This window comes from Glycine soja, chromosome 16, assembly GCF_004193775.1.
Source record: "Glycine soja cultivar W05 chromosome 16, ASM419377v2, whole genome shotgun sequence".
In the NCBI taxonomy this organism is placed as follows: Eukaryota; Viridiplantae; Streptophyta; class Magnoliopsida; order Fabales; family Fabaceae; genus Glycine; species Glycine soja.
In genome coordinates, this window is record NC_041017.1 from 1,734,845 (window position 1) to 1,759,917 (window position 25,073).

Genomic DNA, 25,073 nt, shown 5'->3' on the forward strand with positions numbered 1-25,073 from the left:
ATTTAGATGGGTTGAAAGGGGTTTAGCTTTAGAAGCCCCCTTATCTTTCTTTTTTGAAAAACATGCAAGGCCAAAAGAATCAAATCCCAAAGTGATACTGATGAGATTAAAAGAAGAGAAAAGGCTAATGCCTTTCCTTGATTTTTCTTTTGTCAAACCTTTTTTCAGTCCAAAAACGCTGGTTAACATAACACTGATATTGAGACATTTATTCTCTTTTCACTAACTTCCAGCTAATAAGAGAACATGGAGTTCTGATCAAAGAAGGAGACAACTATCTCCCCTACTTTAATCCTCCATGTGATTTGCTGGAGATTCCTTTGTTTCAATTTTTGCCATTCTAATTAGTACTAACCGAGGCACCAAATTAACTAGATTCTTTTATTCTTTTTTTTATTATTAATTATAGGTGTAATATATATATGCATTCATATTAATTCATCAGAAATTTTCAAGTGATCGATTCCTTTTGGCTTCCACAATCATTAATTTGGGGTTGCTGATTAGACATTGCTGTCACTTATGCATAGCCTTAAAAAGTTTTGTAACATGAAAAAGGTAGATCCATCAGTTTTTATTTTTTATTTATATATTTTTATCAGCACCCATCAGTTACGTATACTTTTTTCCCTCTCTTTCTGAGTACACCATCTTTTTCCTTCTTTCCTCTTTTCAATGATCATGGAGGATTCCCACGACAAAGTTTTCAATAAGAGAGATGGCAAAGAAGAGCGACCCGTTTACTTTGAACATTGATTGCCAGTGTGCACAAAATCAATATCGACCTCACAATTCTGGGCCATTGTGTCTCCGTCCAAGTTGTTAATAAATGCCAGCAATTTCGTCCTAATTAACCATACAACAATTTTTTTTAAAATAAAATTACAACGAGGGAGATAAAAAGAGAAAAAAATATTACATTAATTTTTTTTTAAAAAAAAGAACATTTTGAAAAAAGCTGTAAGAATTTTTTATTAAATTTCACCAAAGAGTTATAAAGTTATAAATGAAATTCATTAAATGAAGAGAAAAAAAATATTGTATTAGTTTTTTTTTTTTTTAAATAACATTGTAAAAAAAGCTGTAAGAATTTTTTATTAAATTTCACCAAAGTGTTATAAAGTTATAAATGAAATTCATTAAATGAAGAGAAAAAAATATAGTATTAGTTTTTTTTTTTAAAGGAACATTCTGAAAAAAGCTGTAAGAATTTTTTTATTAAATTTCACCAAAGAATTCATTAAATGAAGAGTCATGAATCCCACAATATTTCATGAGTATTAATAAATACTCCTTCCTTTTTAATTGTCGGATTTTGAAAATTTTGTTATACCTATTATGGTTGCTTGTAAAGTTCAATATCACATTAGTTATTTTTTTATTGATTATTCCCTTATTTATCTTTTTATCTTTTATTAATTTACACGTGTATTTATTGTGAAGAGGAAAGAGAAAAGAGTGAAATAGAAAACTTCATAAATATTTTATTGAAATCAAGAAAATTTATATTTATTGATTTTTACAAAATAACCTTAAAAAATAGATAAAAAGAAACGGAAGTAGTATCAATCAATAATAAAACAGTTTAATTAAGGTGAAATGTTAATTTAAAGGTTTTTTTTTTAAGGTCAGTCTAAAGATATATAATTATGTTGTCAACTAGTAATTAATCAAAAAAATATTTCAACTATAACTCTCAAAGTAATTATTAAAATGATTAACCATTTTAATTATATGACAATTTATGATTAGTTAAATATTTTAAAAAATTATACTATATATCATTATATTTCGATTAAGTTCATAATAAAAAAATGTGTTATATTTTTAGAGGAAAAAGTGTGTTAATTAAGAAAATATTGTTATAATTTTTTTTCAAAATTGATACCCATGCTTATGATATAAGTCTAGGTCTTGGGTTTGAATGGCACATGAATTGTACAATTTCAAAGGTAACAATGATTGAAAATAGTCTAAATCTCATCATCCTGAACTAAGATATTATAACTGGAGGGTTTAAGTTATATTATTTTTACACACATTTTTTATATGACACATTTTATATATAAAAAAAAAAAATTGCCCCATTACATTACAAACTTTATATCACACACTCATCTCTCTCTCTCCCTATGTCACCTTATGTCATTCCTAGTCATAGAAAAATTGTAGAAGTGGTAGGAATAAAATTTTACTAACCTTAAAGATCGCTACCATTACCCTTTCATGAAAGGGGTTGATTTTATGGCAAAGAAAAACCCACTACTTTTACTTTAAAATATTTATTATTTTAGAAAATGAACGAAAAGTATTTTATAACACCAGTTGTTTTAGAACATTAACTATATTATTATTATTATTATTATTATTATTATTATTATATCTTGTATAATTAATGAATAATTGAAATGAGAAATTAAAAAGCATCAAGATAACATTTTGAATGCTTTGATAGATGATATAATTTAGTTATTGTAAATATATTTTCTTATAATTATATTTATTATTTGAATTTTGAACCCTCAATCATATATGTTATTTTATAAATCATATATGTCATAAAAAATAAGTTAAAATTCGGGCCATATCTAAAATTAGTCTTCCATATGGAAATAATTATATATACCAGACTAAAGATTATTATAGTATAATAAAGCATCCTATTTTTTTACTAAATAAAGCATCTTATTATCAGTGTAAGATATGGCACACATAAAGCAAACGTAATTGTTTTAGATTCGATATTGATCGTGGGCCTTACCAATATATATATTATATACACTTGAATGGAACGTCATCCTATCCTCGGGATTACGATAAAATAGTCATGCAATACCACATTAATTTATTTGAACCCCTGCACGTTTTATGAATTAATTGAATATAATGTTAGCTTCATGCAAAAATCTTTTTGATTTAACAATTTGTTTATTTTATATACAAAAGGGGGCTACGCTACAAAATATTGACCGGTAAAGTGGTCGAGCATTAGTTTGGTCACTTTAATTAAATTGATTAATATAAAATGGATAAGATGGAGTTGCGCGCAAGATGTAATATCAATAATACACCGTAGTTGAATATTTTGTTAGGAGTTGAGAAACATATCCTACCTAGCAGTGGCATTACCCTATATAACTTTATATAAGAGTAGCCATTAAGGATTATATGTTTTAGAATTTGCAACGAAAGTGTGAGTAACCACAAACCCACAGGTTGAAATGTACCTGTCCACCAATTAATTCTGTCCATACGTGTACGCGACCAAACAAAAAAACAATTATATATCTCATGAATATATTCAAATAGTAATTAAAAACATGAAACAAATTAATTTAAATTGAGCTAGATAGGTTGTAATCAAAGTGGGGTTTTAGAGAAAAGGATTGGATTAGAAGATTTTGATTTTCATAATGGATATTTTGTAGTTTTCTGGAAAGGATATATGCGTATGTCGAGGTCCCATGACGATAAGAACGATCATGTACGTACGTACTGCGAAAGAAAGAAAGAAACAAAAGGAATAAAACGAAGGAATATTATATACAGGTAGACGGAAATGCTTGATATTATATTAGCCATGCATTTGCGAAGCACAACGTAGTGGATGGATTAAACAATTTAATGAGACAGGACTGTTTGTTATTGCCTTCACGGGCATGGTGTCCTTTTGCATGTCTCGTTTGTGGGTCATTTTCCATCTTCACGTATCATCCCAATCACCACTCCAATCCAATTGGGTGTATATATATGTCTACTGTAATAAGTATATAACATATTCCAGCACGTCAACTTTAGTATTTTTGGGTGTATATATATGTCTACTGTAATAAGTATATAACATATTCCAGAACGTCAACTTTAGTATTTTTGGGTGTATATATATGCTACTGTAATAAGTATATAACATATTCCAGCACGTCAACTTTAGTATTTTTGGGTGTATATATATGTCTACTGTAATAAGTATATAACATATTCCAGCACGTCAACTTTAGTATTTAGTCTTTTTGGGGAATTTTTTATATTTGATCGTGTATGGCTTTAAATATTTTTTATAGTTGCTCTAAATATCGTTGCTTTTAATTTTTAAATATTATCAAAATCATATATTTTTAGTTATTGGTGGGAAATTACAATCATTTAATTTTTAAAAATATAATTAAGGACTATTTTTTATAAAAAAAATTATATAATTAAAAACAAAAAGTCATCATACTTTAAGACCAAAACCATATTTAAGTTTATGTAATATTAGTCCATGAAAAATACTTTTTCAAGGAGAGAAAACTAGCAGTGTTCACAAATTTTAAGAGGATGTATTATCTTTTAGGATATTACTTTAATTAGAAGAAATACATTCATTGAAACTATCTACACTCAACCTATTTAAACAGTAAGTTTGAATCTGAATCACACAGTAACCTTTGAATCTGATAGTTAAAATGTTCCTTTAATGCTAAAGTAATTATTTTTACATCACAATTTTTTATCTGTTCTTACACTTCTCTTTCACAACAAAAACACAGGAAAATAAAATAAATTTGTGTACTTAGGTAGCCGAATATTTAATTAAGAAAAAGATTTGAAAAATGTAGTAGAAAATAATAAATTAAATTGTTAAAAATTAAATCAAACAAGTAATTAAACATGAATTAATTAAGGAGAAAAAAAATGAGAAAATTCAATATTGTTATAGAATGAAACTCAAAAGATGAGAATGTTGGGAACTTAGCCTACCACAGATACTCTTTGATGTAATGTTAATGATTTTTCTCTATTTATAATTATTTCAATTTATACCTGCATCTATTAGTATACTCTAACTTTGGTTTCCCGCATAAAAGAGCCTAATTTATCTATTTTCTCTCCCAAATTTTTTTGTATAGCTAAAATAGTTAATTGCATTAAGAATATAGATGTATAACAGACTAAACAAATATCAACTTATTTCTAGTGATGACTTTATTTAGATATCCTTTCTCAGTTCTATTAGAAAAAAAACGTTTTTCAATGCTATCCTTAAAACTTACTATGCAAATGGGTGATCAAGCCACAAGTAATAATATTAAGCACCCGAAAATATAATGCAAATGTAATATTCATAAATAGATAGAAAGAAAAATTATATCAAGAGTAGCTGATTGTCAAGTTTCCAACAACGGGAGTTTAGTCTCTCATTATCATGAAAATTTTATAATTGTAAGAGAGAAATATTTAATAAAGGAGGGGAAGATAACAAAGAGAATGGAGGGAAAGAATAACACCCAATGATTGATTCTTCTTCTTTTAGCCTTTGTCTTCTAAATTGTATTCTCTTAAAAAAATTTTGTGTGTCTTCTCCTTCTTCTTTTATAGGTACAAATTAACGAACTTTCTAATTAGTCTGATTTCCTTAATTAGTAATGATTTCCTCAATTAGTCTCCTTTTCATAATTAGTCTTACTTTCTTTAATTATGTCTGTTTTTCCTTAATTAGCTATATTTTCCTTAATTATTTCAGCCTTCTTGAATTATCATGCTTTTTGGGTTTTATTTTACTCACTAAGCATTATAAATTCTCTGCACAAAAACTTAAATGATATTAATTTAATAATTATTTACTCAAAAAGAAAAAATAAAAAAAAATATTATAAATTCTTATATAATTTAACTCCCAAAATATACCTATAATTATCCTTATCAGTTTCCCTATCACGTAAGTTATAAGAGTCAAGGGCTTTAAGCCCTTTTGCTCACCAAAAAAAGTTATAAGAGTCGGGTAGTATCTAAATGAAATATCAATTACCATCCTTATTATTTGATGTTTTGTCGTTTTTTAAAACAGCATATACAAATCAAATGTTGTTTAAGTTTAAGGAAACATGGTTACTTCTCTATATTTTTTTCTCTACATATTATTTGAGATTGACAAGAATATAATAAAACAAAAACTTTTTTTTTATGATTAATAGAACAAACATATAAATCAAATACTTATAAATGTTTTTCTTCTAGTCTTGTTATATTATCTTGGTAATTGGAATGCTCACACGAAAAATATCTAATTAGATATTGACTTGCACGTTACCATTATTGTCGAAACTGAGATCATATAGACGGTGAATTTTTTTAGTTTTGATAAAAACAGAGTCGTTATCAAAGTTATTATTATTATTAGGAAAAGTCCTAAAACATGGTATCGAGCCTAAAGTTAAAAGTGCTAAGGGGATCCAGCCAGGTTGCGGATTTGTTCATAAAGAAGCACACTTGAGATGAGATTTTCACGATAATTAGATAAGAAATTGATTTAAAATATTTTTTTAGAAAATATTTAATTTTAATTTAAGAATAATCAAAACATCATATCTAATTACATGTCCAAAATAAAATAAAATAAAAGCATAAAGTCATACATATTACGTATTTAAAATAAAATAAAATAATTTAACGTTTTTAATTTGATTTTATATGTGAACATAATTCCAAAAATAATATTTTATAACAAGAGAATAAAATACTTAGATGTTTTATTGATTCAAATTGACAAATTAACATTTAACAATTTACTTTGTGCCAAAAATAAATAAATAAGTAAAAAAACAAATGAAACAAACGTAATATAATAATGCTAAACTTTTATGTTTAGTAAATATGAAAACTGTGAATTATTTTTCTACTAATTTTAATGAAAAATAAAACAGAATATAAAAATGGGGTAATTTGTTTTTTATTATATATAAATGGGTTTTTAAAAATTGAATGTTGTCAAAAAAATAAAAAAAACCAACAAAAGGGTAATTTAGTTGAATTTTATATTAAGCTAACAATTTATTGTTGCAATATTTATTTTGGCTTGATCGTATTAGCTTAATTAAATCAGCAAACTGTCAGTACAAATCAATTTGGACCAACACATATCCTCCACAAGACAAACAGCAGAAGCCCAACTAATCAAATGACAAAAGGAAAATGCTAAATAACATTCACTCATTACTTTCTACACTCCCCCTTCTTCCTTATGAGTTACCTTTATTCCCAAACTACCTTTTATCTTCTTCAACTTTGTTTTCTCACTGGCACACAACCATGAAGAACCAGGTGCTCCCAACGCATTTCCATTTTAGACTTTAGATTTTAGAAATAAAATTCATGACTTTTAATTCCAGAATTAAACTTCTGATAGTGTAAAATTTCCAGAACGCATATTGCACTTATACTTTTAATCCAAAAAATTAAAGGGAATTTCATTCATTGTAAAACGAAAGTTCAAGCATGGCAATAGAAACCCAATCAAACTGATATTTAATAAATTAAGTAACCACTTTTTTTATAAAAAAAAAACACTAAAGTAAGAGCAATTCAAACATTTAGTTAAAATCCAATAAAAATTAGCAATGAATTGCAAATTCAGCTTCCTCCCGCACCTTAAATTTTTCCAAAAGCTTAAACTGCAAAATTGGCCTTTTCCTTCCATGCATAGGTTTAGCCATTGCCCAGAAACTTCCTTGCTATCAAGCTTTCCCCCACGCACTTTGACAATCGTCCAAGCCAAAATTGAGGAGGAGATGAATTGGAGGTTTTCGTTTAGGCTCTTGAATTAGAAGAGAAAAGAAACAACACATGTAAAAGTGAAAATAATTAGAGTTGTATAATGTGTGGAAGCCAGCTGTGAGCGGAGGGAGTGTGCATGCGTGCGTGACTAATAAGATTAAAGGAATTGAATAAGATAAGGGTATTTTTGAAATAAAGTTGAAAAGAAGAAAAACATGAGTGTAGAAAGTGAAGGGAGGGAGTGTATTTAGCAATAGCCATGGCAAAATAAGAGAAAGGTCCGTGGACGACTGAGCCATGCCCGATTTAAAGTGGGTTTGATGCATAATAATAAGGCTTTTGCTATATTCATTTCTTTTTTTGTTTTTGCTAAGCACAATCTTATTCAAATGTCCTAATTTTTATTATCACATATATGCTTTATACCTATAAAATTAATACAAATTCATTATTCTGGAGTTTAATTTCTAGAATAATGTTTTGTTTTTGATATTAGAGAAAGTACTTTTCAAATACAATTTTGTATTTTGGAAAATACCTTTTTATAAAGTTAAAAAATTAAATTGTATTTCATAAAGTACTTTTTGGAATACTATTTTGTGTTATGAAAAATATTTTCTGGAATGTTAAGAAAAACATCCAAACAATTTCTAGCAGAACACTGAGATCATTAAAATTATGATATAAAAGAAAAATTGTACAATAGTGAAATAGTTAAAGTGGAAAAATATATAATTGATATTGGTCCTTCAATTTAGACAACTCTAACATGTGCTCACTCATTAACTTCAAGTTTCGAAGATGAAAAAACCCTAACATTGAAACAAGACACTGAGCGAGAGAGGAACAAAGGGTGTCCAGAGCAAAAGATCGAAGGGGATGAAGGTACCGAAAGAGAAGGAAATTTGTTGTTGCTATGAAAAAAGAAAGTATGCAGGGGAGAAGAAGGTTTGGAATGAAAAGATGATTTAAATAATTTAATTTTAGAAAAAGGGTAGGAGGTGTACTTAGCAAAAGAAGAGGAGTGGATATAATAATAATAATAATCCCATACAAATTTGAGGTTCCAAAAAAGACCCTGAACCCAGCTACAAAAAATGAAGAGAGCAACATCAAATGGACCATGCGGACGCAGAGATTACTTACTGTCTTCGCCATGGTGCGTTATGACTCAAGTTGCTAGTGGTTGCTGTTTTAGGGAGGATTAAAAATTACCTTTTTAATTGGTCATTTAATGGATGTAGGAGATGTAGATTGAGAGGCTTTTTTTTTTCCACACAGGTATATAGATTTGATTTATATATCATTTCTAAAATTAGAGAAAGATGATTTTGTATCAACATTAAAAAATACTGAGATATCGATGTGATTAATATAAAAAAGTGGTAAAGAAAATTTAATTCTCTGTAATGCAAATGCATGCTGCAACTACCAAGAAGCCCGATTAATTAAAAGGCCTTTTGAGATTAATAAAAAAGGGTGGAAGCAAAGGTTAAGAAAATAAGCCCAATAACCACTTGAAAGATCGTCTAACTCACAATTAAGTGCATCTGGAATATTTATGCACCTTCAAAGGGATTGGCTTTTGTGTGGAGAATTGTTTTAGATAGGATTCAAACTAGAGTGAATTTAAGAAAGAGGAACGAACGTATTGGTTAAATAATAATTTCTGTTTTGTGCCCTCTTTGCCAATTACATGATGAGAACACTGCACATCTTCTCTTTTAATGTTTCCTTTTGACCCTTTTCAGCACCTTTAGCAACAGTACTGTGCCACGGTATCAGGTTCAAGAGGCCATGCCACACTGCTGTTTGTTCCTGATATAACAACTTAATTTTCAATGATCCTAAAGCCGAAAATGTCAAATGATAGTTACATAAGACGGTAATTAATTGCACCGTTAAGCAGTACTACATGTTCATTCTAAATCATTAATCATGTTCTCGTCCAATTTTGTATGCACACTAAGTGTAAATTGTAAAAGTGTTTTTAGGTGACTACAATACCACTGTCTTCAACTGGGACTTCACTCTTCAGTGCCCTCGTTTTACTTTTACTCGTGTTAATTGTTAAAAGCCTCCTTCGTGTTTGTTACTGTACACTATTTGTTAAGTGTATAGTTAAGGGACGTATTTACTCTGATTACTCTAGTTTAATACTACTCAATTAGTGTAGTATCAAATATATTACTCAGTGTAAGTGATTTGGGGTAACACACGTTTGTGGGGGATATATAATATAAGTTCAATCGATTCTCATATAATATATTATATGGAATAGACAATAAATTTTAAAGGAGACTAAATTTTAGATAAAAAAATTAGTCTGTAATTGACTCAAAAGACTAAATCTTATGGGATATCTCAGAATCTCAACCAAAATTTCTAATTACAGTAATAAAAGCACATCAATATATTACAATCTTAATACACGAATTAAAATTAAAAGATCAATATAATCTTAACATTTTCACTTTAAAAGATTTTTTTTTTATAATTATTATCACTTGGTAGTTTTGCAATCTGCAACGCACCTACAAACTACAGCTTTAATTAACAATTAAAAATATACGATGCAGTACTTTGCATGTTCTCTTACGAGTTTTCCGAGGGGAAGAAAACACACAAAATGGTCAAATCCAAAATAATAAGTGATGGTTCCATTAGAATCTAGGACACAGGTAGAGGACAATTACTGTATTGGTTGAAGCAGCATATACTATACTATATGATAAACATAAAAGTGAACTAGTCTATGCATGTATGCACATGGTGTTGCTGTTGCTGCCTTGAGTCTAAGTGGATGGTTCTCTTCTCCTCCCTCACTCAACCGCTCAATGTGTTCTTGGACTTGCTCCCACCACGTGAACCAATGAAACCATTTCAGATCTCAAACTTCATTTTCAAATATACCCTTAACGAATTCAAGTTTTTTATTTTTATTTTTTATTCTTAGCATCTGTGTATCATGTCGAATTTGTTAAATAATTAATGTAGAAATAAAAGTATTAGGATTTTAACATAAATTTCCACACGCGCATACTAATTACTTTTTGGTTGGACAAATATCGAAGTGTGTAACAAATAGCAATTGCTTCAGGTTTGATACATTTTCTCACAATGTCCAACCAAAAAACAATTAACACGTGTGTAAATTTATGTTAAATCATTTAAATTAAATCATAATAGCAGTTAGTTTGATTTTAAGAAGAATTCTGTGTGTTTTTACAGAAATTTTATGATTTGTGTGCATGTGGAAAAAGACTTTATTGGAATAGATAAATTCTACCTTGGTAATGGCTTTTCGGACTACATGATACCCTGTTTTCAGAGTAAAAAGAGTAAATATTTACATGTTTAGAATTATGTTAATTTTGAGTCTAAAACTAATTGTGAGTTTAAGGAATTGTAAGTATTTAAATGAGTTTTACCGTGTGTGATTGATCATGCTTCATGGATCAGGATGTGAATTTTCTCATCTCATGAAAGCAGCTCCTTCTATGTTATTTTACCACTTGATCGATCGACCTGATTTGCTACTTTTTTTTTTAAGGAACCTGATTTATTACTTAAAGAACATGTTTCCAAACATAAACAAAATTAAAACTCAATTTTAAATACAAAAATGTTTCTTGTATTTTAGGACAAATATCTATTTAATGTTCCAATAGCGTCTTTAAAAAATTATTGCAATAACGTAAAAACAAACATACAGTTAAACAATTATAAATATATAATATGTAACAATAGATATTTATATATATTTTAAATAAAATAACACTTAATTAATAAATTATATAAAATCTGTATAATCAATTTATTTTTTAAAATATTAATTCAATAATTAAATTAATAATTTTTTTATACAAATATTAAAATACAATTTTTACAAATTTAACATCTAATATCAATTAATTCCATTCGATTCTATAAAAACATATAATTTATGATTATTACTGAATGTTCTTCATACAATAACTCTTTATAATAGTAATTTCCACCCACTTTTTTTATATATGTTATCTCCCTCCGTTATATAAAATATCTCATTCACACATTTTTTCTTCCTAAAAGGTAGAAATTGCATAAAAGTTTTATAAGAAAAAAATTATGTATATCATTTAATTATAATTTATTATATATAATAAATTTATTAATTTTTAAATAATTTAAATAATAATTTATAATTAGATAATAATATAAAATTATAATTTTATATTATTACATAGACATAAAATTCAAAATTTATTACATAAACATTACTCTAAATAATACAATTATTAAAGTTAAAATTTGATTTATTTGTTGTCACTTTCCCCTTCACTCGTCTGTCATAAATTTTGCAGACAGAGAAGACACTTGGGGGTTTTGTTTCCTCTCTTTTTCACTCTTCGTCTTCCCCATTCTGAATTGTCGCACCCAAGTACAACGTTTCAGTAACATACAACACTCCTTTGAACGAACCAACAACAACAACGCATTTCTCTTTCACAACAACACCATTCACAAAAAAACTCTGATGTAATAATGATCCATTATTCTAGTAACTGTCAAAACAGAAAAACAAAGGTGGTTCGTTCCAAAACATACATTCCGTAAACCCCTGGCCAGTAAAGTTGTAAAATTTAAGGCTCAAAGCACAGAGCAGAACATTCAGATTCAGAGAAGAATGGGAGAACCTGAGACCACACGAATATTCCATGCATGACCCTCTCTCTCTCCTTCCTTTTTCTTTCCATTGATCAAAAAACAGTTAATAATGGAGTTCTTTGTGTACCCTTTACCCTTTGGACTCCACAGTCTCTCCTTCTTTATGGACACTATTTTTTTACTTTATATTACAACATAATAGCTGTAAATACAGTCTCATTGTTCTACTTTTCCCTTGCATTTCGGAAGGGAGGACCATGACCAACTTAAGGAACACAATTCATGTTCCTTTTCTCTATCTGATCATAGAAATCAATTGGGTAAATAACGTGTTTAGTTTCATGTTTCATATGTGATTTTCGGAAACTCAGTTATAATAGCTAAAAGAACATTGATGACAACACTTGCCCCAGAGAAATTACTAGTATCAATTAAGCATCTATCAAGCAAGACAAATTAGTATTAATTAATTGATTGATCTTAGGCTTTGTTTTCGTGGCACAACATATTATATTATTTTTTTTCTTGTGTTTGGTATAGATATAGAGAAGAAGAGAAAGTGGGTTACAACGAGAAAGGTTGGTCTTTTGGTCTTTGACATTTCATTAATTGGAGACAGCCTATGCACCCTACTTGTGTTGTGGGTACCAACTAGCAGCTTTTTTGTCTCCTTATTTTTAATTTTATTAATTTATTATTACTATTATACTTTCTCTTCTTCTCCACACCCCAACAACAACAAGCAAGCAACTAAGTTTTCATTGGCATATAAATGTTTTTTTCTTGTTAGAGAGTTTCTTTTCCGTTTCACTCCTTCGACAGTAATGATGTTTTTTCTGTTAAGTAGTGTTGTTGAGGAATCTGAGGAGTTTGTTGTTGTTGTTGTGAATATAGAAAAGTAGCAATTATAGCCTTAGAAAAAAAAAAAGAAAGACAGAAAACAAAAACCATTCCTTAAAGTAATAAGAAGCAGTAGCACGAACAGAATCATGAGTGCACGAGTGTTTTCATTGATGGGTTTTTAGAAGAACAAAAACAGCTTCTTTTCCAGCCTTAAGCCTTTCTTAACCGTTTCTTTTTCTCCTCTCTCTCACACTCTCATACTTGTCTTTGGATTCTGTGTTTTGATTTTTTTTTTTTTTATAGTATTTTGTTTTGTATTTGGGATTTTGGGGGGTTGCTTGCTTCTGTTGGGAAGTTCTAGTTACCTGTTTAATGTCTCAACAAAGGCAAACTCAGATGGTGGGTGGTAACAACCCTGACCAATATAATGACACAACTTTCACCAAAATCTTTGTTGGAGGGTTGGCTTGGGAGACTCAGAGGGACACAATGAGAAGGTATTTTGAGCAGTTTGGAGAGATCTTAGAGGCTGTTGTTATCACAGATAAGAATACCGGGAGATCCAAGGGTTATGGCTTTGTAAGTCCATTTTCCTTCTTCATCATTTTGTGTTTCTAATAACTCACATCTTTGCATAGTTTATAATATTTGCTTGTTTATCATTATTCCATTTATGGTTGTACTTGCATGATCTTGAACAATGAGTCTGTGATGTGTTGTTTTCCAAGGTCACATTTAAGGATCCTGAGTCAGCCATGAGAGCATGTCAGAATCCATTTCCAGTTATTGATGGTAGGAGAGCAAACTGCAACCTTGCTTCTCTTGGTGCAAGCAAGAATCGACCACCAACTTTTCAGCATGGTCTCATTCATTGCATTCCTCCTTTATCTACTTTGCTCTTTCTTTTTATTACAATACTTTTTCCATTTTTGTTGAGTTTATTTCACAATTTTTGCAAACAAATTTGTGTTTCGTAGTTATATTTCATTCTTAAATAGATTTAACTCATCCTAGGTAAGAAGGTAACACCTTTAATGACTGGTTATTTAGTTAATATAAAACAGAAATGATTGAGTTGTAAAAACAAAAAAAAGGGATTGAAATGCAAACTCACATTGTAGGTGCAGGACGGTTCAGGCCTCCACCTGGACTAGTGACATCCTCACCTGCTTATCATGGTTCTTCATCATCTACATTTTTCCATCAACCCCCTAGGGAATACGCATTTCCTTATTCAGCATACGGGTAAAATAAAAAGTGTTATGAGATATGGTCCTTTTTATGTCAATTTTTATTTTTTTTATTTTTTACTTTTCTTCCTATTATCTGTCCTTTTCTCTGATGTCCATTTTATCTACTGACAGATATTCTGGATATTCACAAGACACCTTGTATCCTACGGTAGCTGTTAATGTAATAAAGTCTTCACAAGCACAACAATTACATTAACTACTTATTTTCCTTTATTGTTATTGTATAAACTATTTTTCTCTTGTGTGTAAAACCTTTGGCAGAGTTATTATAATGTCTATGGAGTTCAGCAGTTTTCTTCACCTTACTACCCATCTGCTGGAGCTTCTGGGGCACTAGGGTTGATCCACAATATCTACCCCTTTTATGGTCAATATGCACAGAGTATTCAGGCTCCTGGTTTTGGGGTTCAGTACCCCCAAATGGCACAGTTTCCATTTTTGCCTCAGCATTATGGCTCCACTGGGATATTGTCATATCCTTCTTCAGTGGCAGTGGCAACTACTAGTGCAGGTGAGATAAGACTAATGCAAGAAGTTATTGTGAGCATGTTTGACTATCAGTTAGAAGAAGTAATTTTGGACGCCGAACGTACTATTTGGTTACCCCTAAAAGTGTTTTTGCAATGAAATTTTTTGTTTTGAAACTGGGTTTTGCAAAAGGAAGACTTGGGTTAGTTTTGCAAACTTATTTTGTAAACTTAAGTTTAACTCAAATTGTTTAAGTTCACAAACTTTAATGCAAACATGCACTGTTTCTTGTTGTCATTGTTGTCTTTGTTATTAAGCAATCCTTGTTATAAACGTGGCATTGATGGCTAAAATGCGACACTTTCAGTAACAGGAATAGCAGCCACAACTACAACTACAACAACGTCAACAAGTGTGGCAGCAACAGTGGCTGGTACTGCTTCACAAGCCTCTCAAGCAGCTTCTGAACAAAATTCCACATCAACAAGGACAAAGAACTTGCAAGGCTAATTAACCACATCAAAGTATAAGGGATTTGTTAGATAAAGCTTGTGCTCCTAACCGACCTTAACATCATTCTCATTTTTCATCATGACAAAACTCAAAAAGTCATCATCATCATACATGTTTGTTTTAGGAAAATAGGCTTTATTATTATTATTATTATTTATTTTAAGTAGGTTGTAGAAATAGGGGAAGATCATATTCATTCATGTATTCAGCATTGGGTAGAATCTAATTATTTGAGCTTTGGATTCTACCTTTTAGAGTAACTCAACCAAAGATTATTGTGTCTTGGGTGATGGGAGCACCCAATGACATAGTTCTTTGTTTATAGTATTTCAGTAGATGGGGTTCAAAAGATCATTTTATATCTTTTGAACTTTTCATTGGCCAGTCAAATAGGAAGACAAAATTGAGCTTGGATTGCTCAATAGGCTAGCATGTATTTTATTTTTTCTATTGTCATGATTGATTTTTATTTTTTTCAAAGATAGGATTAGTCCAAAAGAAAAACATAACGTCTATTGTTTCTCTCATTTTTTCATATAATCTTGTTTTTACCATTCATCTTTCGCTGTCACGTTACATTCTTTTTGTTATAGATAAAGATTATTCTTCTTTTGCATCAATTAAGTGTCTTTGACGCTCTGTACAACTGCAAACGTATATGGAATCCAAGGGAGCTAACATATGTGGTGTCAATAGTTGTTAGTACCTTTCGAATACTTTTCTAAGCATACTATTATTAATATGAAGATGGGGTGATTGGCATCACTTTTGTTGACCAATTTTGAATTTTAGTTCATGGATGAAATTTCTTCTAGCAATATATAGTGTGTAATGTTGCCAAATTTGCCTTTAGTTGACTGAATTGATGCTTCGATCTATCACTTTTCTGGGTGAAGGCCACCACAGGATTCTATTGAATTTATTTCTTTTTTTGTCTTAAGCATTTTAGTCCTTCAGCTAATAACTCGTTAAACTAATGAAGCTTTGTTAAGGTGATGTAGACGTGGGTTTCAAATCTCGAAATTTATTAGAAAACTGAATAGTTTTTGGAAGTGACAAATCTGAAATCTTATTGGTTAGTTTGCCCCTAATACTTAGGTAAAAGTAATTTTGAAATAATTTATATGGTCAAATAAATGTAGAATGATAATTTAAAAATAACTTTAAAAGAATTGATTTTGTTTAAATGATAAATAGAATTAATTTAAAATTTTAAATATAAATTAAATTAAAAAAATAAAATTGACATTCTCTAGACTAAATGATTATTATAAACCACTGAATAGGTGAATCGACATGTACACGATTGTTTAACCTTAACCAAAATTCTTGAATAATGATTATCTAAACTAATTGACATTCTCCTAGATTATTTTTTTATTATACTTTTATGGATTTAAGCCACTTGTTATAAATTTAATTTAAGAATTTTTTTTCTAGTGCATGTGAAGAAAATATTTATTTTAAGTTTCTATAGCATATAATTAGAAATTTTAGTGAGAAGTTTTACTTATTTTGATATTTAATTTTAGATAATGAAAGAGAGAAATTTAAGTTCATATAGACCAAGGAAATATGATGATTATGATCAAATGCATCATTTAAGGCCAAATGGCACACTGACAGTAAAATAAGCTTGATTCTATTATTCTAAGATCATAATAACAACTCAAAACACACAAGAGTTGTCACTTTTTCAAGCAAGAAGACGCTAAGCCTTCTTTTCTCCATATTGGGCATCTATCCCTTATATAAAGGATTTGACAAAAAAATGTCTTGGATATCCCAAATTAGTATATTCATCGGGTTGAATTGGTTTGGCTTTGGTAAAAATAAAAAGAATTTTAAATTTATAACAAACTAAGTATTGTCTTTATAAAGAGTTGCAATTTTTTGTTAAAAGTATTTAATTTTCTTCAAATATTCCTGTTTATCAGGTCGATTAATCGGAGACACCCTTTTTCTTTTTTTGTCAAAAATCATTCTGAGGCCTTAAGCAATAGAAATAGTGCTGCCTTTAAGGCCCGATATTGCCCTCGTAAGTTCTGAAAGCAAGGCCCAGTAACATTTCACCTTGGACTTCATATCAAAGTTTTCAAACGGCTGATGATGATGCTAGGTGCGCTCAGCATTATTGTTGATGTACCCAGTACTTAAGGAAAAAAGACTGAAATATCCTTGATTCGTAAATTTATCACAAATCAACTTGATCCATAGAAGTCTTATGGATCAACTTAATCTATATGCTTAATATCAACATACAGATTAACTTGATCTATATCAACTTTAGGAATTAACTTGATCCATACGATTTACGGATCACTCTCATGCACACCTAACACAAATATGAAAAAAGTATAGGAACAATTTTGACATTTTAAAAAATGCTGGGTGCATCAGCAATAATGCTACACCTAGCATCAGCCCTTTTCAAACCCTTTTCTAACTTCTAAGTTTTCTTCCACCAAAAATGGTGGGTCACTGTTAGTTAAGGGAACTGACGCAGCAAGAAAGAAAACCAAAATACCAAAGATAGTTTTCTAATTTATTTATTTAAAATTATAACATTATTGGACACTGATGACTATATTTCCTTTTTATTCAGTCATCATGTCAGTTGCCAGCTAAGTTCTTCATCCATATTTTTTTCTCTTCATTTTGTTTACCACATATTTGAAGTTATTTATTTATGTTTGGTTTTTGATACACCAATATTTATAAAAAATAATTTCTACTTTCTTATTTTCTTATCATAGTAAAAAAAATCATATCATCAAACATTTTTTTTTTCTTCATAAAAGATGCTTTTAAAAACAGATATCAGATAAGTCCTACGACTTTCCTACCCAAACAAATACACATTAATTAAATTTACCTCCTTTAAAAAAAATTAATTAAATTTACCCCAAGTCCCAAACACTGCAAGGGAGATATATTTTAATTTTCTTGAAATATATACAAAATAAACTACAGCCATATAATTTTTATAGAACGGGTGTCAAGTGCAACTAAATTTAAAATAAGTAGACTCTAATTTTACACGTAATTATTTTTTTTATATTAACTTGATAATTTAGTAATTCATAATTACTATGTTTTATTGATTCACACAGTTCATTATTTAACTATTACGAACAGCTAACTCATTATATATATATAAAGATATAAAGATATCAAGATATATGCCTATCACTTTCAATTAAATGCAAGAGGCTAATTAAAGTGAATATGGAAAACTTGATGTGACACAATTTAAAATAGAATATTTTGCTTATATCTTGTGATGGAAGCATCTTGCTTCGTAGATAGGAAACTATTATGTCCAGCCTTAAATGCTTGGCAAGTGACTCCATACCCCGAAAGCAATAGAATTTTTATTTACTTTTTTATATATATAAAAAGCAATAGAATTTTGATTGTTCCTTGCTCTGCCTTACAGGATGCTAAAAGGACAGGGGCACCGCATAAAAAAATCAAACTAATTAACTGCATGCTTAGACATACAACTAGAATCCCTTGCAGGTAGAAAAACACAATTCATACAGTGTTGTAATTGTTGTCTCTTTAAATATTTTTTAACATAAATTAATTTTATAATAAGTTAACAAATAAAAATATTTTAAAAATAACTAAAATTGATTTATATGAGACTTATATAAACCAAGGTTTTTACTTTGAAAGTTTCTTTATTTTAGCATTTATTTAATACTAATTCTTCTAATCTTTTTACAATACTATAAGAATAAGATATTTACTGATTTTTTTGTTACTAGTTTTGTTGAAAAACTTAGATTATCATCTTTAATAGATGTTGACTTCTAATTATATATATTAATTTATAAAATTTGAATTTAAGATTTTTCTTAAAATGCTTAAGTCCAAATTCATTCGGAATAAATTAATGTTGGTTCTAAATTTTTTATTAAAACTTGATTTTAAATATAAATTAATAGTATTTCACATTAATCCTTTAAAAAATTAATTTAAAACAAACGTACTCTTGAACTGAGTACCATCATGTAGAGAATCTATAACAGTTTGACCAGTCTTTGGGTGGGTGAGTACTTGATCCAGTTGAACCCTAAAGCTTAGTTGAGGATTAAGACAATAGTTTCATTGATATTTGTGTCATCTGGTTTTGCTGCAAAAGATGCAAAAATAATTTTATTTACCAAGTAAAGCCACATGAGCATGCTGCAAGTTCCTAACTAAGAGAGTCCACCGTGGTCCTTCACTCACCTGATATTTCTCGACCTGCTCACAGCACGTGACACCATGAGAGTGTAGCTCAGTTTCCCCCACTTCCACCTTATACTATATTTTATTATTGGTAAATATTAATCAAAGTTCTTAACATATTTAGGATATTAGTTAAAAAATTAAAATGTTAAATTTTTTTATTGGAATATTATTCATAATTTTTTTTATGTTTTCCTATCATCTCTATAATAAATAATTTTTTTTATTTTAGTACTTTAACAAAAATCCCAACAACACTTATTAACAAAAACCCTATTTTACTTTAAAAGATAATAATTAATACCAAAAAGAAATAGTAGTTTTTTCTGATTCCACTATAGAAAAAGCCACTTTTGGCTTCTCTCTTGGCCACCCTCAACTTGCTTTATATCTTTCCCTAAGCTCCCTTACATATTACATTGCACCAATTATTATTATTCATCAACATTAAAAGCTTAAGCTAGCTTCTGACACCCCCACTGCTGTCCATCCATGCCACAAAAATCCATAAGCTTTGCCCATTTAGATTATTAATCTTCCTAGAAAATTATTAATATTCTATATATACTGCCCCCTCTCACACACAGGCTGTCTCTGACTGCCGCTTAAATAATTCAACTTGGGTACATACTTTATATATAAACCATGTGGAACTGAACATAATCTTAAAGCATGATTTTTTGTTCACTATTTTATTCTATGGTACGGGTTTGGTCAAAACAATTTCATACCTTACTCCCTTGTCCAGCCTAATATCAGAATTAAGTGAACTGTCAGTGAAATTTTAGAATTTTGATTTAGTTTTAACTCATATACAAATTTGTTTTTTTATAACAAAAGTCGAATCTAGAGACTCATCAGGATAAACTTCAAGTTTTAACATTATTTATAAATTATTTATTAATAAGATTTTCATTTTAATAATAAAAATCAAACTCAGGTTATAGGAATTGTGTTTCAATAATATACATTTCTCACATTGAGAACGGGATATTTTAAAGCTAAAGTTTTAGAATTGGACATCTAGTATAAGTAGTCTTATAAAGTTATAATACTCTCTTCAACAACAACTTCAAGGTACGTGTTTGATCCGTGTGAAAAACCTTCGAACTAGCAGCAGTTACAGTATTACAAACAAGATTACTTTATGTTCTAATGAGCTAAATTCACTCGTGGCTAGAAAATAAATGAATCACGACTGGAAAAAAATTGAAGATTCACTTTCTACATGAATCCAATACTTAATATATAAACACACCTTAAGATAATCTCTGATACTATTTTAACTAATGAAATAAAATTAAAGTCATTTTCTTATTTATGTGACATTATTTCAGTAATGGAGAGAAGAGATATGCACGTATGCATTCAACATAATCTTTTAGTCATTTCCCTATTTTATATTATGGTACGTTTGGTCAAAAACAACGTCATACGTTACTAGATATCCAGCCTAATATCAAAATATATATAAAAAAACAATTTCATATATATTACGTTACTACTAGATATGGAGCTTAATATCGAAAATAAATGAACAGTAAGTGAATGCTGATGTAACTAAGAGTGCGTTACATTTAATTTTTGGCAAAGGATTTTAAATGAGGGGTGGCTCAGATGTTTCACTCACGACAGAGGCATGAGGATGAGGAGGAGGACAAGTTCACTGTAGCATTGCTCGACTGTGTTGTTGTGTTTGTGTGTACCTATGTTAAAATAACAGCAACAACAACTAAGACTGAAACCAGAGCTCCATAATAAGTGATTCTTCTTGTTTTTTCTTGTGTCTATTTCCCCGAGACAAAGGGTTAAAGGAGGTTGAACTTGAAAGTTGAAACTCGAAACTTTCTTCTGTTCTGTCTTTAACACAAAAATATATAGTTATAATTTTTCTGGCTCTTTCTGAGGGGCTATTTTTAGCGGGTTGAAGTTGAAGCTGTAAATGCCGCTGAGATAGATTTACATGGGGAAGAAGGGAAGTGGTAGTTCGTGGTTAACCGCTGTCAAAAGGGCATTCAGATCTCCCACCAAAGACAGTGACAAAAGAAGTGGCAGAAGAAGAGAAGACTGTGATCAAGAAGAAGACGAAGAAAAGGTGTTTTTTTTTTTTTTATATATATGTTTTCTTTCTTTGTAGATCAATTTAGTCTTGTTTTCTTAGATCATGAGAATTAATGAGAATCAGCATACACACTTTTTGTTTTCTTAATTTTGTAGAAGAGGGAAAAGAGAAGATGGATTTTCAGGAAGACTCACATGAGTCACGAAGGAGTGAACAACAACAGCAACCACACTACTCAACAAAAGGTGCAGCATGATGTGGCAGCAAGTGGGGGTGGTTCAAGGACAGACCAGGATCAGAAGCATGCACTTGCTGTGGCCATGGCCACCGCAGAAGCCGCCATGGCCACCGCTCAGGCGGCGGCGGAGGTGGCAAGGTTGTCCAAACCTGCTAGCCATGCCAGGGAGCATTTTGCTGCTGTTGTGATCCAAACTGCTTTCAGAGGGTATCTTGTAAGTGCCCTCAACAGATCTGAATTGTAAAAATGTTAAGGTTTTATGTGAATATGAGAAGCACCTACTAATGTTAATTAATATGAATTTGCCCCCTTTTTTTTTTGCTTGAAGGCTAGAAGAGCGCTTCGTGCACTGAAGGGGTTGGTGAAGTTGCAAGCTTTGGTTAGGGGTCACAATGTTAGGAAGCAGGCAAAGATGACCCTTAGGTGCATGCAGGCTTTGGTTAGAGTTCAAGCAAGGGTTCTTGACCAACGCATAAGGTCTTCACTTGAAGGTAGTAGAAAATCCACTTTCAGTGACACTGCTAGTGTTTGGGACTCACGGTATCTTCAGGACATTTCAGATAGGAAATCAATAGTAAGTGTGAGAAATTACTTGTTTAAACCAGCATTAGTGATCATTGATCATACTTTGTGTACTTTTTTTTTGCTTTAAGGATCAGCAATTATGTTTGAAAACCAGGAAAGGAAAAAAGTACTTTTTGTTTGCAAAAAAGTAAAGGAATAGTCCTCATTCTCATATTCTTAAGCAACAGTTGGGGAAAGGGGTTATTTTCTGTGTGTTTGGTTTGAATTGTTTGTTGTGTTTTTGCTTTTGTAGTCAAGAGAGGGAAGCAGCATTGCAGATGACTGGGATGAAAGGCATCATTCAGTTGAAGAAGTGAAGGCCATGTTGATGCAGAGGAAGGAAGCTGCTGCAATGAAGAGGGACAAGACCTTATCTCAAGCCTTTTCCGAACAGGTTTTAATCCCTCTTTTAAGTGTGTTTTACTAATTTCCTGAAATTGAATTAATTTCCTTGACTTGGTTTTGTCAATTGATTTTGAAGTGTATTTTATTGGTTCTTGAACTGGAATTAATTTCCTTGACTTGGTTTGGTAATTGTCTGTATTGATTCTTTGAAATTGAATTAATTTCCCTGACTTGGTTTGGTTAATTGATTGTGATGCATAATAGATTTGGAGGAATGGTAGAACATCATCAATTGGAAATGAAGATGAGTTGGAAGAGAGACCAAAATGGCTAGATCGGTGGATGGCCACAAAGCCATGGGAGAATAGAGGAAGGGCTTCAACTGATCAAAGAGACCCCATTAAGACTGTGGAAATTGACACATCTCAGCCTTATTCATATCTAGGAACCAATTACAGAAGATCACATCCAAATTATCAATACAACCCAAACCATCACCAACCACAAAGGCATTCCATTGCTTCCCCACTCCATAGATCTCACCAAAATGGATCCTCCCTTCACCAATCCCCTGCCACCCCTTCTCCTGCCAAATCAAGGCCTATCCAAGTCCGGTCGGCTAGTCCACGTTGCGTTAGAGACGACAGAAGCTACCACACCTCCCAAACACCAAGCTTGAGGTCTAATTACCACTACACAGGAAACTTGTACCAAAATGGAAGGATTGTTTCAACTGGAACTAGTAGTGGTGGTGCTACTGCTACATTGCCTAATTACATGGCGGCAACTGAGTCTGCAAAGGCTCGAATTCGGTCGCAAAGCGCGCCGAGGCAGAGGCCATCCACACCAGAGAGGGACAGGGTTGGATCAGCAAAGAAAAGGCTTTCTTTTCCTGCTCCTGACCCTTATGGTGTGGGAGTGAGTTATGGAAACTATGGACATAGTTTAAGGAGTCCAAGCTTCAAGAGTGTGAGTGGATCACACTTTGGAGGGTTAGAGCAACAATCAAACTACTCCTCTTGCTACACTGAGAGTATTGGTGGTGGTGGTGGTGAGGTTTCTCCTTCTTCAACTGGTGACCTTAGGAGGTGGTTGAGATGATTTGTTGCACTTTAATGAGAAGAAACATGACCGGACCCATTATTAGGCCATGGCCATAATTCACTTCATATTTGATTTTTATTTGGGTTTTTTGTGATGTTAGAGTTAATTTTAGTTTAACCCTTTCTCACCACCCCCCCCTCCCCCCCCTCCTCAAAAGAAAGTTTATTTATTTACCCCCGAGTGACCTGAATCTGATGTTAGGAGCCAGAGAAGCAAGCAAGTACCCTTTTCTTGCTAGGAAACTCAGAACAATTTAATGTGTTCGTTTATCATTCGTCTTTCATACTTTTCTTAAGATGCCAAGATAAAAAAAAAATATAAAGAAAAAAAAGGAGCCATATGTGGTGGCCTACCTCACTTGGGATGTTGTGTTGATGTTTGAAAGAATTGCCTAGACCATCTGAATAGCTTTTAATGGACTGTCCTGTCACAATAACATGTAATTTTTCGTATTCTAGCGATTGCCTTTAATTAGCAAAAAATGTACAACTTTTTTTCCTTTCATTGTTCTCTTTTAATCAAATGGATAAATTAAACATTGCTAGCAAGAGCAAATCATATAATAATGGATACATATGCTTCATAATTAGCAAATACTCAAGTCTTGCTCATGTCATATTCTTTGACCTTTATAACCCCACATGACTATAATTGATGTTCTGTGTATTACGATAAGTACTCGTGCAATGTGCAGTGCTACTGCTACATGTCAATTCCGAAATGTGAAAGTGAAACAATTTTATTCAAACTCCTCTTCCCCGTACGTTTTCAACATTTATTGTACAACCCCACATTTAAAATATGATTTCATTATAATTAGTGAAGATAATTATTAATTATGTAGACAATAGAACTTTCCTGCATGTGAATGAAGGAGATCAACGCTAACCAATTACTCAAGGATATGAACAAAAGAATAATTTGCACAGTTTATTTTACACTATTATTTGTTATTGACCATGCAACTTTTTCAGGTTGCTACATGGCCTGCAGCATAAAATGGGTAAAAGTAGATACGCTTGGACATTTAATGAGAAGAGATCATGAACTGTGGCTTATATTCTGTAGTTTTAAACCACAGTATCTTTTTTTCCCATAATCTTCTGCTATATGTAGTGATCAACGTTTTGTTCTGTTTTGCATACACTGTAAGAGCATCTCTAGCAGTTTATAATTGTAAGAATAATTGTTACATATATAAGAAACGGTTTTAAAATTTAAACTATCACAGATTAATTTGTGAGGCTTATCTTAGAAAATA

General features: G+C 30.7%; 2 protein-coding genes across 4 annotated transcripts; both read left to right on the plus strand.

Annotated features, from left to right (window-relative positions):
• The first annotated feature begins 12,812 nt into the window (after positions 1–12,812).
• On the plus strand, positions 12,813–15,818 carry LOC114389632 (RNA-binding protein 24-like). Of its 3 annotated transcripts, none has more exons than XM_028350345.1 (6): positions 12,813–13,605; positions 13,755–13,887; positions 14,148–14,271; positions 14,391–14,439; positions 14,541–14,790; positions 15,121–15,818. In XM_028350345.1, exons 1-6 carry the CDS (start codon positions 13,399–13,401, stop codon positions 15,255–15,257), a joined length of 900 nt encoding a protein of 299 aa, XP_028206146.1. In that variant the 5' UTR covers positions 12,813–13,398; the 3' UTR covers positions 15,258–15,818. The 3 variants fall into 3 exon arrangements, with proteins under 3 accessions (XP_028206146.1, XP_028206145.1, XP_028206144.1); XM_028350344.1 differs by having other exon boundaries at positions 12,819–13,605; positions 14,154–14,271; positions 15,115–15,818; XM_028350343.1 differs by having other exon boundaries at positions 12,825–13,605; positions 15,115–15,818.
• Positions 15,819–21,045: 5,227 nt separating this feature from the next.
• On the plus strand, positions 21,046–24,310 carry LOC114390979 (protein IQ-DOMAIN 1-like). The gene is made up of 5 exons (XM_028351949.1): positions 21,046–21,594; positions 21,717–22,013; positions 22,128–22,373; positions 22,617–22,757; positions 22,973–24,310. The coding sequence occupies exons 1-5, from the start codon at positions 21,463–21,465 to the stop codon at positions 23,807–23,809; spliced, it is 1,653 nt and encodes a 550-aa protein (XP_028207750.1). The 5' UTR covers positions 21,046–21,462; the 3' UTR covers positions 23,810–24,310.
• Positions 24,311–25,073: the final 763 nt, after the last annotated feature.

Bases quoted from the DNA above. Each gene is read 5' to 3' on its own strand.
- LOC114389632 (XM_028350343.1), top strand. From the start codon at position 13,399: ATGTCTCAACAAAGGCAAACTCAGATGGTGGGTGGTAACAACCCTGAC. The intron at 14,272-14,390 runs GTAAAATAAAAA...ATCTACTGACAG, and splicing joins TTTCCTTATTCAGCATACGG to ATATTCTGGATATTCACAAG. The intron at 14,440-14,540 runs GTAATAAAGTCT...AACCTTTGGCAG, and splicing joins ATCCTACGGTAGCTGTTAAT to AGTTATTATAATGTCTATGG.
- LOC114390979 (XM_028351949.1), top strand. From the start codon at position 21,463: ATGGGGAAGAAGGGAAGTGGTAGTTCGTGGTTAACCGCTGTCAAAAGG. The intron at 21,595-21,716 runs GTGTTTTTTTTT...TTAATTTTGTAG, and splicing joins AAGAAGAAGACGAAGAAAAG to AAGAGGGAAAAGAGAAGATG. The intron at 22,014-22,127 runs GTAAGTGCCCTC...TTTTGCTTGAAG, and splicing joins CTGCTTTCAGAGGGTATCTT to GCTAGAAGAGCGCTTCGTGC.